General features: G+C 33.2%; 2 protein-coding genes across 2 annotated transcripts in view; one reads left to right on the forward strand and one right to left on the reverse strand.

The window, feature by feature from the left end:
- Positions 1-575: 575 nt before the first annotated feature.
- Positions 576-10,864, reverse strand: HELRODRAFT_178574 (hypothetical protein; the record flags this gene model as incomplete). Its single annotated transcript, XM_009026655.1, has 12 exons — positions 576-667; positions 2,130-2,231; positions 3,692-3,794; positions 4,215-4,309; positions 4,775-4,923; positions 5,309-5,411; positions 6,924-7,119; positions 7,377-7,438; positions 7,667-9,249; positions 9,580-9,911; positions 10,639-10,672; positions 10,857-10,864. 12 exons carry the CDS (start codon positions 10,862-10,864, stop codon positions 576-578), a joined length of 2,859 nt encoding a protein of 952 aa, XP_009024903.1.
- A 674-nt stretch (positions 10,865-11,538) lies between these two features.
- Positions 11,539-14,523, forward strand: part of HELRODRAFT_193366 (hypothetical protein) — a 5,287-nt gene continuing 2,302 nt past the window's right edge. Inside the window, exons 1-6 of the mRNA XM_009026656.1 lie at positions 11,539-11,821; positions 12,341-12,427; positions 12,670-12,740; positions 13,179-13,257; positions 13,415-13,620; positions 13,748-14,347. Coding sequence (XP_009024904.1) covers positions 11,652-11,821; positions 12,341-12,427; positions 12,670-12,740; positions 13,179-13,257; positions 13,415-13,620; positions 13,748-14,347 — 1,213 coding nt within the window. The 5' untranslated portion in view covers positions 11,539-11,651. The remainder of the gene's footprint in view (positions 11,822-12,340; positions 12,428-12,669; positions 12,741-13,178; positions 13,258-13,414; positions 13,621-13,747; positions 14,348-14,523) is intronic.

Genomic DNA, 14,523 nt, shown 5'->3' on the forward strand with positions numbered 1-14,523 from the left:
CATACAAACAACACACACACAAACAAACACATACATGTTGCATGAGACAGCGGGGGTCTCTATGCAATCGAACCCAACCATCGCGCGACGCCCAACATTCCTAAACAACTGCCGCAAAGCACAAATCCAACTAACGAGAATAATGAGAATAATAATTGATAAGAATAATAACAACGACAATAATAATAATAATAAATAATAATACTAAAATTTAAAAACAATATTCATGAAAAATAATAAATAAATAATAATAAAATTTAAAAACAATATTTTAAAAAAATAATAAATAAATAATAATCAGTAGTATGTAGTGATTGGACTAAAAAGAAACAACAAGACAGTTAATATATATAGAGTATATATACATACATATACATATATTAATATCTGATAACATGTACGGAATTTTTAGGTTTTGAAAATTTACGGCTGAGCTTTTCAAAAATTTCAAACAGTAATTTTATAATTATTATTCAGTTTATTGAATAATTATTGAATAATAATTTTCAAAATTTCAAACAGTAATTTTATAATTATTATTCAGTTTATTGAAATAAATAAGAAGAAAATCAGAGTCATCGGTGTTCAAGATGAGGCGTATGGGTCTTATTTCGATTTAACTCATCATCAGCGCTTATATAGGGATAGTTCAAAGTTTTGCAACTCTCTGTGTGTGTGTTTGTGTGTGTGCGTTTGTGTGTGTGTTTGTGTGTGCGTGTGTGTGTGTTGTGTAGTGTACGTGCCTTGACTAACTGTGTGTGTACAAAGTTCTTTTATTCAGCTTCGCCCTGTCCGTTTATTAGATCTCCCATCACTATGCTCCCATCACGCCCCCTTACTATGTCCAAAAGAGAGGGAGCCATTGGAACTCACCTGGAAACCATACACCAAACCATCCAATCACCAGAAATATTAGGAAACAACACTAGTGTGATATAAGGTAGTGTGAATTGCTGAAGCAGAACAAAGAAAGCTGCAAATCAGCGAGCACTAAAGCATAGCAACATCCTTACCGACCAGAAGAATTCTACTGGAAGGCTTTACAAGCAAAGAGAAAGAACAGAACAAAGATATAATATACGGACAAGACAAAGCCGAATGAAAGAACTCTGCACACACACACGAAGAATTTTGAAACCTCGAAATATTCCTATATAAGCACTCGAGATTAGTGAAATTGAAATATAGACCATATGCACGCTTCACCGCGAACACCGGCGATTTTCTAACTCTAATAAAGTGAATAATAATTGCAAAAATTACTGCTAGAAATATCGAAAAGTTCAACTGTAGACATTCAAAAGTTCAAAATTCTGTAGATTTTATCAAATATTGCTCAGCTATGGTCTCCCTTTCTATATATATATATATATATATATATATATATATATATATATATATATATATATTGTATAAAACAATCACAATTAACATGATATAAGACATTTATACAAATATATATACACATACATACATTTACACACACACACACACCCACACACATATATATATATATTTATATATATATATAAATGTATATTATAATATGCTGTGTATGGCCATTTGTATTTCATCATTATCATTACCTCTATCATCATCAGCATCATCATCAGTAATAAAGGACATATTATTATTATTATTGTTATAGTTATTATTATTGTTATAGTTATTATTATTATTATTATTATTATTATTGTTGTTGTTGTTGTTCATATTGTTGAAAGAGTCATCATCATCATCGTCACCATTGCAATTTCTCTTCCTTATATTTACAATTTCACAAACATCATCATCATCATCATCATCATCATTTTTATTTTTATTATTAATATCACCATCATCACCACCATCATCGTCGTCGTCGTCGTCTACATGGTAATAAATAATTTTATTATCATCATTATATTTATTATTATTATTATTATTATTATTATAATCATCATCATATGTTATATTATTATTATTCTTTTTCTTATTATTATTATTATCATTATCACCATTATTAATATTGTTATTGAGCTTAATGTAAAAGCTATTTATATTGTCGAATATATTATTCTTGCCATTATTATTATTATTATTATTATTATTATTATTATTATTATTATTTATACTATCACTATCAAAACCTCTATCCCTGAAAACTATGCCACCATCATCATCACCATCATCACCATCGTCTGCATCGTTCGCATTGGAACTTAGGAGTAGGCCAGCAACGGCCATATCATCTTCATTATTATTATTATTATAAATATTATTATTATTATTATGGAAAGGCGCTACTACGGCTGTTGCAGTCGGCTTATTATTATTATTTTTATTATTATTATTTTTATCGGTTTTCGTATTATAAATTTTATTGTTATTATTGTTGTTTTTATTTTTATTACTATTGTTGTTGTTGTTGCTATTATTAGCCACTGGGATTTTCCTGAATGTTAATTTGGTAGTTTGGCTTTTGTTCGGAGGGCCCAGGAGTTGGAAAAAACGCTTCTGAGTAGTTGTTGCTTTTCCGCCGGAAATGACGTCTTCGCCATCATCATCATCATCATCTTGTTCATCCTCATCTTTTTTGATATTCTTCATTCTTTTCGTCCATCCCTTTTCTAAATTAACACCGCCATCATCATCATCATCGTCGTCGTCTTCATCATCATCGTCGTTTTCCTCTTCTTCATCGTCATCATCATCATCATCATCTATTCTCTTAAGGCTGATTCGCGGTATTTTGATTGGCGGGATTTTGTCGATGACGTCACCATCATCATCATCATCTTTTTTATCATCATCATCATCATCGTCATCTCTTTTAACGTCATCATCATCAACTCTTTTTAACTTTAGCGACAATGATAAGCAACCCCTCCGCTTTCTCGTCAACGATGATGATGATGATTTATTATTATTATTATCATTGTGATTATTATTATTATTATTATTATTAATTTTATTATTTTTGATTCTTATAAGCAAGGGCGTTTTAGACTTCATACGATCATCATCGTCTGCCTCACAACCATCACCATCACCATTATCACCATTATCATTATTATTATTATTATTATTATTATTATTATTATTTACATCATCACAATTATTTTTATTGACATTTTTAACATCATCGTCATCATCATCGTCGTCATCATCATCGTCGTCATCATGTTTAGCTGGAGGGTACAATCGTGCCATTTCTTCGAGCGGTAGTACGGGCCTTGGTACGAAGGACTCTACGCAAGGAGTGATGGAGGAATGAATGAATGAATGAATGGATGAATGAATGAATGGATGGATAGATGAAAGGATGAATGAGAGATCGAATGAATGAATGAATGGATGAATGGATAGATGAAAGGATGAATGAGCGATCGAATGAATGAATGAATGAATAAATGGATGAATGGATAGATGAATGAATGGATGGAAGAATGAATGAATGGAGGAATGAATGAGTGATCGAACAAATGAATAATGAGTAATTGAATGAATGAAATCAGTCATTCTGCAAGCCACCGGGCCAGTTAGCTAGATCAATCGATTCAACTCGATCAATTATTCATTCACTCATTCATTCATTCACTCATTCATTCATTCACTCATTCATTCATTCACTCACTCACTCACTCATTCACTCAACGTTTCTTCACTCGACCGACTGAGCAACCGGCCAGCCAATCAGAGCGAAGCTAACCAGGACACGTAGAAACTAGGTCACGTTCCTCTTTCAGCAAGGCCTTCTCTTGAATAAGGAACAGTCGACCTAAATAGACCTCCTCGGCCGCCTCGCACTGTTTCTGTCGGTTGCATAAATTATGTTAATAAGATAATAAGAACCTGCATGAATTATGCTAATGAGGGCGATCGTCAGCGTGCAGCATGAATTACGTCAGTACGGGTAAATTATGTTAATAGGAGCGATTAATAGTATGCATGAATTATGTTAATGAAGGGCGATCGTCAGTGTGATTAATATAACAGTATTCATGAATTATGCTAATAAGGGCAATCTTTAGTATGGGTAAATTATGTTAACTAGGGCGATTGTTAGTATACAAATTAATAATAACAACAATAATACTAATAAGAAGAAAAAGAAGGAGAAAAAGAAGATGAAGAAGAAGAAGAAGAAGAAGGAGAAGAAGAAGAAAGAGAAGAAAAAGAAGAAGAAGATGAAGAAGAAGAAGAAGAAGGAGAAGATGGTAATCATGACGAACCATGGATTTCTGAATTAGTATTTCCCTGTACTTCTCCTTTTGCTCGTGCATCTGCTGCAGTAGCCTCCCACTCATGCCCTCGTACAGATCATCAGCTGTTGATGGCAACAAATGTTGAATGTTGATGGTGATGGCGATAATGTTGGATGTTGATGATGATGGCAATAATGTTGATGGTGATGATGATGGCGATAATGTTGAATGTTGACGATGATGATGATGATGGCAATAATGTTGAATGTTGACGATGATGATGGAAAAAATGTTGAATGTTGATGGTGATGATGATGGCGATAATGTTGAATGTTGATGGTGATGATGATGGCGATAATGTTGAATGTTGATGGTGATGATGATGGCAATAATGTTGATGGTGATGATGATGATGGAAAAAATGTTGAATGTTGATGGTGATGGCGATAATGTTGAATGTTGATGGTGATGATGATGGCGATAATGTTGAATGCGGACGATGATGACGAACAAGAGGAGAGGAGAAAGAAGATGATGATGACCATGAGACGGAAGTGATGATGATGATGATAATAAAAAAAACCCACCCCTGGCGATGACGTCATCGTCGTCGAAACCAGTCTGGTACACGTGATATGGAACCAAAGACTGCAAAGCCTCTCTCAGGGTCGATATCGGATCGGTGACGTTAGGCTGTCTTGCTTTATTTTGATCTTTCGCCAACAGGAAGTTGATTCTGATTGGTCGAGAAGAAGAAACATTATTACATTCAGATTATGAATGTCAGACACACACATGGAGACACACACACACACATAAACACACAACACACACACACACACACACAGAGAGAGAGAGAGAGAGAGAGAGAGAGAGAGAGAGAGAGAGAGAGAGAGAGAGAGAGAGAGAGAGAAACACACACACACATAAACATACAGATAAATACACAACACACACACACAAAGACTGCATGCATGCGATAAGCGAGGATCTCCATGCAATCGAACAAGGTCACTGTAGAGGCAGCAATATAGCGGCATAACCAGGCGTCTTAACCATTAAATAATCTACAACAATATGTAAATAATAATAATAATAATTATTATTAGCAAGTTAGTCACTTCTCTTGAGTCGTCAGCTTGCTGATTGTGGAAACCGCAATGGCGGTCGTCATCATCGCTGCCGTAGTCAACACGGCAGCTGCTGAAGCCGATGAAGTAGCTGCTGGGAAAGAAGAAGGTAGTACTGCTGATGAGGATGATGATAAGGAGGAGGAGGAGGAAGAGAAGGAGGAGGACGTTGTGGCTGCTGCCGCCGCTGAATGAAAGTTCAAGATTGTTGTGGCTGTCGCTGTGGATGATGAAGCTGCTTTATAAAATAAAGACGTGGAAAATGACGGCGATGACGATGAAAAAGGCATCACTGATGATGATGATGACGCAGATAAAGAGAATGACGTCACTGATGACGATGACGACACCGATGACGAAGACGACGACGAAAACGTCGCTAGCAGTGGAAACCGGCTGCTTAGCAGAGCTTTCCTTATCACAATTCCAGATGGAAGAACAATCGTATTACTACTACTACTACTACTATCACTACCACTACTACTACTACTACCACCACCACCAACAATACTACTACTAATACCGGCTACATTACTTAGACTAGTAGTAGTAGTAGTAGTAGTAGTAGTAGTAGTAGTAGTAGTAGTACTAGCAGTAGTGGTAGTAGTAGTAAGGGAAGCCGTCGTAGTAACTGCAGTATTGTTTTTAAAATAGGTAGTAAAGGGGTTGATATAATTATTATTATTATTATTGTTATTATTATTATTATTGTTATTAATATTAATATTATTATTATTATTATTATTGTTATTACTAAACAGCATGAGATTTCTATTCAATTGAGCCCTGGGAGGAGCTTCTTGCGTTACGTCACTGAGATTGTTATTATTATTATTATTATTGTTGTTATGATGAGTAAATAAACTATTATTATTGTTGTTGTTATTATTATTAATATTATTATTGTTATTATTATTATTATTATTATTATTATTATTTGGCGTGATGGTTGACTTTATTAAGGCAAGATTGTGCAGCGTATCGACTGATAGAAAGCTACTACTACAATTATTATTATTATTAAAAAAATTATTATTACTATTATTGTTATTGTTGTTGTTATTATTACTATTAGTAATAAACAATGGTTTAGTAGTAGTAGTTGTAGTAGTAGTAGAAGTAGCAGTAGTAGTAGTAGTAGTAGCAGTAGTAGTAGAGGTAGTAGTAGTGGTAGTAGCAGCCAGGAGTTGTATCGGCTTCTGCCACATTGAACTATCATTATTATTATTACTATTATGGTTATTATTATTGTTTACGTGAGAAACATAATTATTATTATTATTATTTTTCGTTGTGGCGGCGGTGGTGGTAGTAGTAGCAGTAGTGGCATTTTGGCTTTCCAATAAGGTTGATATCACAGATTGGTTTGTTTGGTTAAAATTATTATTAACATTAAATATATTATTATTATTATTAACATTAAATATATTATTATTATTAAACATACTATTATTATTAATATTAATGTTATTAAGAGTGTTATTATTATTATTATTATTAATATTATTATTACAAACGCCAACTACATTTTTACCATGGCCACCATTATTATTGTTGTTATTATTATAAATATTATTATTGTTATTATTTTTATTATCATCATTACCATCGTGGTTATTATCGTTGTTATCATTAGCTGTAACTGTAGCTATAGCTGTAGCTATAAATAGCTCGTTAGCTTTGAGTAGAAGAGCTGGCTGGCTAGCCCGAACGAACGACAACAGCTGATGCTTCTGGAGCTTGTTGGAGGCAGCTAGCAGCTTCAGCTGCAAGTCCGGATTGTGCTTGAAGTAGGTCTCCAGCTGTTTGTGGGGTGGAAGTAATGATGATGATGATGATGATGATGGCAGTATGATGGTGATGTGATGGTAGTATGATGGTGATGATGTGAAGGTAGTTATGATGATGATGGCAGCATGATGATGACGATGATGATGGCAGTATAATGATGAAGATGATGATGGATGGATAGTGCCAGAAAAAGTTAAATGCATTTTATTTAATAATAATAATTAATAATAATAATAATAAATAACAATAATGATGATAAGTGGCAAACTTTTATTCTGTTGTTGTAATCTAGGCCTTCGTAAAAATCTTTCAACAAGCTCATATTATCTACTGAAAATGATTAATGTATAAAATTCATTAATTCATTAATTCATTCATTCATTCATCCACTATCATTAATTCGTTAATTAATTAATTCATTCATTCATTTTGATTCATAGTTCATCCACATCTAACATGAACTCAGCACGATAAAATGTTAAGTGAAGTCCATCTGCATAGCCGAATCAAGCTTCTTAATTAATATTCATAAATTAAAATTTATTAATTTATGCAAACCCGTCGAGTTCGATTGACAGTCTAATGGGCGGACTTTCGCTATAGGCGCTGATGATGATGTCGTTGTTATAGTGAAAGAATTGTTGTTGTTGATGTTGTTGTTGTTGATGTTGTTGTTGATGCTGTTGTTGCTGTTGTTATTGTTGATGCTGTTGTTGTTGTTGTTATTGTTGAAGTTGTTGATGTTGTCTTGGAATGAATTATTTTGTTGAGAAAGAAATGCAGTTGATGTTGTTGTTGTTGTCTGCGTGACGTTTGCTTGCTGAAACTTCAAGATTTGATGTTGTTGTTGTTGCTGAAGTTGTTGTTGTTGCGGTTGTTGTTGCTGGGGAGGAAACATCTGAAAAGGCTGTTGTTGCGGAGGATTAAGCAGCTGTAGTCGTTCTTGTTGCGGTGGTTGTTGTGGCTGCTGTGGTTTAGGAAGTTGCTGCGGTTGCTGTCCAAATGATGAGATCTGCTGCAATTGCTGCAGCTGCTGCTTTTGATTGAGTTGTTGTTGTTGTTGCAGTAAAATTTGTTGCTGTTGTTGTTGAGTTAATTGCTGTTGCTGTTGTGGTTGTTGCAGCTGTAGTTGCTGCTGTTGAAGTAGTTGCTGATGCAGTAACTGTTGTTGCTGCAACGGTTGCTGTTGCGGCTGGATGGGCTGTTGTTGAATTTTGAAGAGCTGGTTACCAATCTTCAGGACAACATCATTGCAGCTGTTTTGCTGCAGTTGCTGTAGTAGCATCTGCTGCTGCTGTTGTGGTTGTTGAAAGCTACTACCTACAGTTTGCAGAATTTGATGTTGTTGTTGTTGTTGTTGTTGAGCATTATCGTTGCCATTAATGAAAAATAACTGCTTGTGTGGCTGTTGAAACGTCGTCGTCGTCGTTGTCGTCGTCGGTAGCACGTTGACTGTTTGATTCTCAGCTATAAAGAATTGCTGCTGCTGTATCACGCTCGGAGGCCGAATTATTATTCTTTGCTGTTGCGGTTGTTGTTGTTGCAAAACAATTTGTTGTTGTTGCTGTGGTTGTTGTTGTTGCTGCTGCTGTTGCAAAAGAAGATGCTGACGCTGCTGTTGTTGTTGTAGCTGCAGTTGCTGTTGTGGTTGCTGCAAGAATATCTGCTGATTTTGAGATTGGGATAGAAGTATTTGTTGTTGTTGTTGCTGCTGCTGCTGCTGCAATATAAGCTGTTGTTGCTGCTGCTGCTGCTGAAGAATTTGTTGTTGCTGTTGTTGTGGAATAAAAATTTGTTGATGTTGTTGAGATTGTAGTTGCAGTTGTTGATGTTGCAACAACTGCTGCTGTGCTAATAGTTGTTGTTGTTGATGTTGTTGTTGGAATACAATTTTCTGCTGAATGGGTTGTTGTTGTTGTTGTATCAAAATCTGCTGTTGTTGTAGTTGAGGATGTTGCTGATGTTGTTGAAGTTGTTGTTGAATTTGTTGTTGTAATAATAACTGTTGTTGATGCTGCTGAACAAATTGATGGCTGGTCTGCTTTTGTTGTAAAAGCAATTGTTGTTGTTGTTGCTGCTGCTGCTGTTGCAGCTGTAGTTGTTGCTGTTGTTGTTGTTGCATAACTCCTTGCACCGGCAAACTAAAAAAAGAATGGTTAAATTTCATCATTTACCAACGACCGCTACGATCATTCTTAAACTAAGAATCAAATCAATAGAGAGAAGAACAACAATAACAAGATCTGCTGTTGTAGTTGTTGTAGATGTTGAAGTTGTTGTTTTTGTTGTAATAAGATACAAATAATACCTATAATATAATAATAAATAATAATAATAATAATAATAATAATAATGAGTTGTTGTAGTAACAAACCAGTAACATTAACAATAGCAACACTACTACTACTATAAATAAGCCTAACAACAAGAATAATGACAATTAATAGTCAGTAAATCTTAACCAAACAAACCTCGGACTACTGCCCGTGCAGTCGACGCTAATCTGATTATTATTAGAGTATACATCATCATCCTCATCATTATGTTTAGTGATCCCAGGGTTAAAGGTCAGACAAGGGATGTGCTGAGGGTTCAGTTGGGCTGCTACTGGTGTTGTTGATGATGTCGACGCTGCTATTGCTAGGCCACCACCATCGCCGCTGGGGTTGTTGTTGATGCTGTTGATGATGTTGTCGACCACCGATGTCGACGACGACGATGATATCAGGTTCGACCAGTCCATCAAATCGCTCGACAGTTCGAAATCGAGGTCCAGTGAGTTGGAGAATAAATCATCTGGCAGCTGACGGATGATTCATTTTAGGGTGAAAAAGGTAAGGTGATTTTTTTCTAAAATAAATTTCTTACGATAAATTAGGAAATAAATAAAGATTTTAATAGAAAACATCATTATCATCATTATTATTTGATTCTTTTTGGTAGAAAAATGTAAATGTGACACTAAAAAAAATTCAAGTGTTATAATTTGGGGGAAAAAATTAAAATATAATATTAATTTTTTTTTATATAAAATTAAGTATGACAATTTCAATAGTGTATATGTATGTATGTCTATGTATGTCTGTGTCTAAGTCTATGTATGTCTGTGTCTAAGTCTATGTATGTCTGTGTCTATGTCTGTATGTCCTTTTGTCATGGTATGCATGTGCATTTGTATGTATTAAATAAAAAAACATTATCAACAAAAAACACCAATTATTATTTTTTATCATGGGCACGATGTCATATTATTATAATATATTATTATATAATTGCATTTTATTATAATATAAATATTATAATATAAATATTACATTATTATAATATAAATATTTACCAGGAAGGCAATGAATTAAATAAAATAAAAACAGAGAATTGAGAAAACAACGACAATGATATGATTAAAAAAGTTAAGCAAACATTATTGAATTAAAATTGGATTATAAGCCATTTGGTTAACTTAATTGAATTAAAATTAAAATAATTAATTAAAAAATGTAAATTAAAAAACTCATTAAAATCAGACTAACATCAGCTGGAAAATCGCTCTGATGTTCATTCCAGCTATCAAAAATGAAATCAAAGAACTAATTCAACAATTGATAAATAATTGAATTGATTTAATATGAAAAATTAAAAAAACAATATAAAAATTTAGTTCACACGCGCGCGCACACACACACACCACACACAAATTAATTAAATTTTAAATTTGATGTAATGTAAATAAATCAACAAAAGTACCAACCCGGCCATGTTTATATGATCGTTCATCTTTCCCTAATTTCCTAAATTCTGATTACAATTCTGAATTTTACATCTGATTGTGGTCGGCCAGCTAGACCTGTCAAGTTAGGAAGAAGGAAAATCGAAGTTATTAGAAGATTAGGGAATGATTGATCGTTTGACGTTAAAAAAAAAATAATGAATAATTTTCTGACTAAATTAATTTAAAGAAATTAACTTTTCATTTTTAGATTTAATCACTAAATTCGAATTTTATTATTTTGGCAATTTTAGGAAAAAAAAACAAACAAGTGAGAAAAAGTAAAATTCTTAAACGGTGATGTGGTCGTACCAAAGTTAAGTTCGATTCTTAATTTACTTAATTTTTTTAGTTTTTAATACAATTAAAATATTGTTTGAAATATTTGAGAATTTAGTTTTTTTAAATTATTAATTATAAAATGAAACATTAATTGATATATCGTAATAATTGTTTTTATTAATTTTTCAGTTTAGTTCGATTTTTAATTTACTTAATTTTTTCAGTTTACTATACAATCAAAATATTGTTTAAATTATTTAAAAATTTAATTTAAAAAATTTAATAATTATAAAATGATACATTAATTGATATTTGTAATAATTGTTTATATTAATTTTTCAAACTCCGATTCACTTTTAATTTGTTATGTAGGTAATTTGAATGATAGTTCAGATTAGCAGCCTAGATTAGTCAGAAGATTAGTGCAAAAAAACTTCCAAATTACAATTTTTTTTGTTTAATTAATGTACATAATGATGTAAATTGAATCTAACTATGGCTACCGACAGTTTCGAAATCAACCAGCGAATTCAATCTATTGAAGGGGATGACATTGGCACCATAAAATATGTTGGACCCCTGCCAAACACCACCGGACTCTGGTTAGGGATTGATTGGGACAATGAAGAACGCGGGAAACATGATGGCACTTTTAGCGGCCAGAGGTTTATTACTTAAGCTTTCAATCTTAAACCTTTTATCTTATGTTGTTTAAATTTACTTTTTGTAATATTAATAATTGTTTATTAATTGTGATTATTGACAGTTTTTAAGTTTTTTACTTCATTAATTTTCAAAGGTCTTAACAGCACGCACACACACACACACACACCATGCCATATAAAGATAAAATTGATAAGGATTTGTTTGTATTTATCCACAATTAACCACTACCAAGCCATCCTACATATCAACATTTTAATCATCACACTGTTGACTACGTAATGAATCTTCATCTAATGAAATCTTGAAAAACTGAAAAGACTTACTTATAGTAGTCTATGGTGCAATGTTCTAAAAATCTTGTTAAAAAAACTTACTTATTGAGGGAAATGTTTTTTTAGTGTGTTTGTGTGTGTGTGTGTGAGTTAATGTGTGTGTGTGTGTGTGTGTGTATGTGTGTGTGTGTGTGTAGTATATATGTATGTATGTATGTATGTGTGAGGTATGTTTGTATTTTTTAGGTTTTTTGTGACAAGAACTTCAAAAAGTGGATCATTTTTAAGGCCCACAAAATGTGCAACCCCAATATCACTCATGGATGCCATAAGGTTAGAAGCATTGATGACAAAAATTTCTTTTTCTATGGTCTTCTTTATTAATTTTTTGGTTGATTTTCGGATATTTTTAATTTACATTCCATGGGCTTTGTTGTTTCTATGTTTTGCTATCATTGCTAATATTTCTTTGTCTTTGTTTTTAATCTTTCTGTCTATTCAAGAGCGTAGAATATTCATTTATTTTTGTTTAGTTCAAAAATAAATTCATTTTATTTTTACATTTTAATCTTTAGGGAGAAATATGTGGTTGAAAATGAGAGAGTGGATGGCGAAAGTGAAAATGATGAACAGAAGAAAGATGATGGTAAAAGTACTGCTACTACGACTACTACTACTACGAATACTACTACCACTACTACTGCTACTACTACTACTACTGCTGCTACTACTACTACTACTACTACTACTACTACTACTACTACTACTACTACTACCACTAATGCTAGTACTATTACTATTACTGCTACTACTACTACTACTACTAATAATAATAATAATAATAATGTGAACTCTTATTTTCTGAAAAACACACAATCATTTGAAATAAAAATGCAATAAAATGTAATAAAAATGATTGGTTTTTCTTCATTTTATTAGTCTGCATTTTATGGGTTTTCTGTAATAACAATAATAATTATTATATTATAATAATAATAATAATAATAATAATAAAAAGGATAATAATGATAATAATGATAACAATAATAATAATAATAATGTAATAATGATTATGTTGCTGAAGGTGTTCAGAGTATAAATGAGATTGGCTCAAAGAATGTCTATTTCGTCGGCTGTTCGAAAATTGAAAGAGAGCAAAGCAGGTAAGTGTGCCGTGTGTGTGTGTGCGTGTGTGTACGTGTGTGTGTGTGTGTACGTGTGTGTGTGTACGTGTGTGTGTGTGTGGTTGTATTTGTATGCCTTTGTGCGTGCGTGCCTTGTAAACCTGCCTTTTTAAACTCTTAAAAAGTTGTCTTTTAGTTTAAAAGATTTAAAGAGCATAAGCTTGAGGAAGCATGCCATTTCGAGATGCTGCTCGGCCAATCAGACGCTAGATACTCTCGGCTCATTGGTGGAGCTCAGTTTAGCCGACAATCTCTTCACTGATTGGTCGGAGATTCAGAAGATTGTAAATAGTCTGCCCAAGTTGGAGTCGCTCAATTTGAAAGGAAATAGATTTATGAAAGGTTGTGTGTTTTTTTTGGTTGTAAAATATTATTATGAATATTCTGTTGAATGTATTGCTTATTATTATTATCATTATTATTATTGTTATTATTATTTATTTATTTACTTTATTAAATTATTTTTCAGGAATCCCGGAGATAACGCGGCACATAAAAATACTGAACAATAGCGAAATTCTCGCCGTTCACAAAACGCTCATGCACATCCCTACTTCCGGGGACAGTGTCACTAATTCACTAATCACTAACAATGCTACTGATAACAATACTGATACTAACAATGCTAACACTACTACTGCTTCAATGATGAATGATGAATTGGACGATGATGGTGATTTCAATTATAATAATAGTAGTACAATTAGTAGTGGTGGTGCTAATTGTATTAGTAATATTAATTGTAATAATAACGTGAATTTTCTCTGTTTATTTGGGGTTGGGTTTGATTTTGAGCAAGTTCTTAATACCTCCTTCGATTTCGTCAGACTCAAGACACTCATCCTTGCTTATAATCATATTGAGGAGATAGATTTAAATCTTTGGTTATCGGCTACGGGTACATCCCTACTGGCGTCACCCTCGTTGCCATGGCTACCACTTTTGTTTGTCACTAATTTGAGTTTGGAGGGGAATAGGCTGAGAAGTTGGTCGGAGGTTCTGAAGGTTGGGTGTGTTCTTCTGTGGCTGGATGAGCTGAATGTCAGTGCCTGTGGATTGGATGAGGTAGGTGTGTTTGTGTGTGTTTGTTTGTGTGTTTGTTTGTGTGTGTGTTTGTGTGTGTATCTGTGTGTTTGTTTGTTTGTATTTGTGTGTGTGGTGTGTTTGCTTGTGTGCATCTGTGTGTGTTTGTTTGTGTGTATAGTGTTAGTTACTTGTTTAAAGTTTTTGTTCAATGCTTTCCAA

Source organism: Helobdella robusta, assembly GCF_000326865.2.
Source record: "Helobdella robusta unplaced genomic scaffold HELROscaffold_48, whole genome shotgun sequence".
In the NCBI taxonomy this organism is placed as follows: domain Eukaryota; kingdom Metazoa; phylum Annelida; class Clitellata; order Rhynchobdellida; family Glossiphoniidae; genus Helobdella; species Helobdella robusta.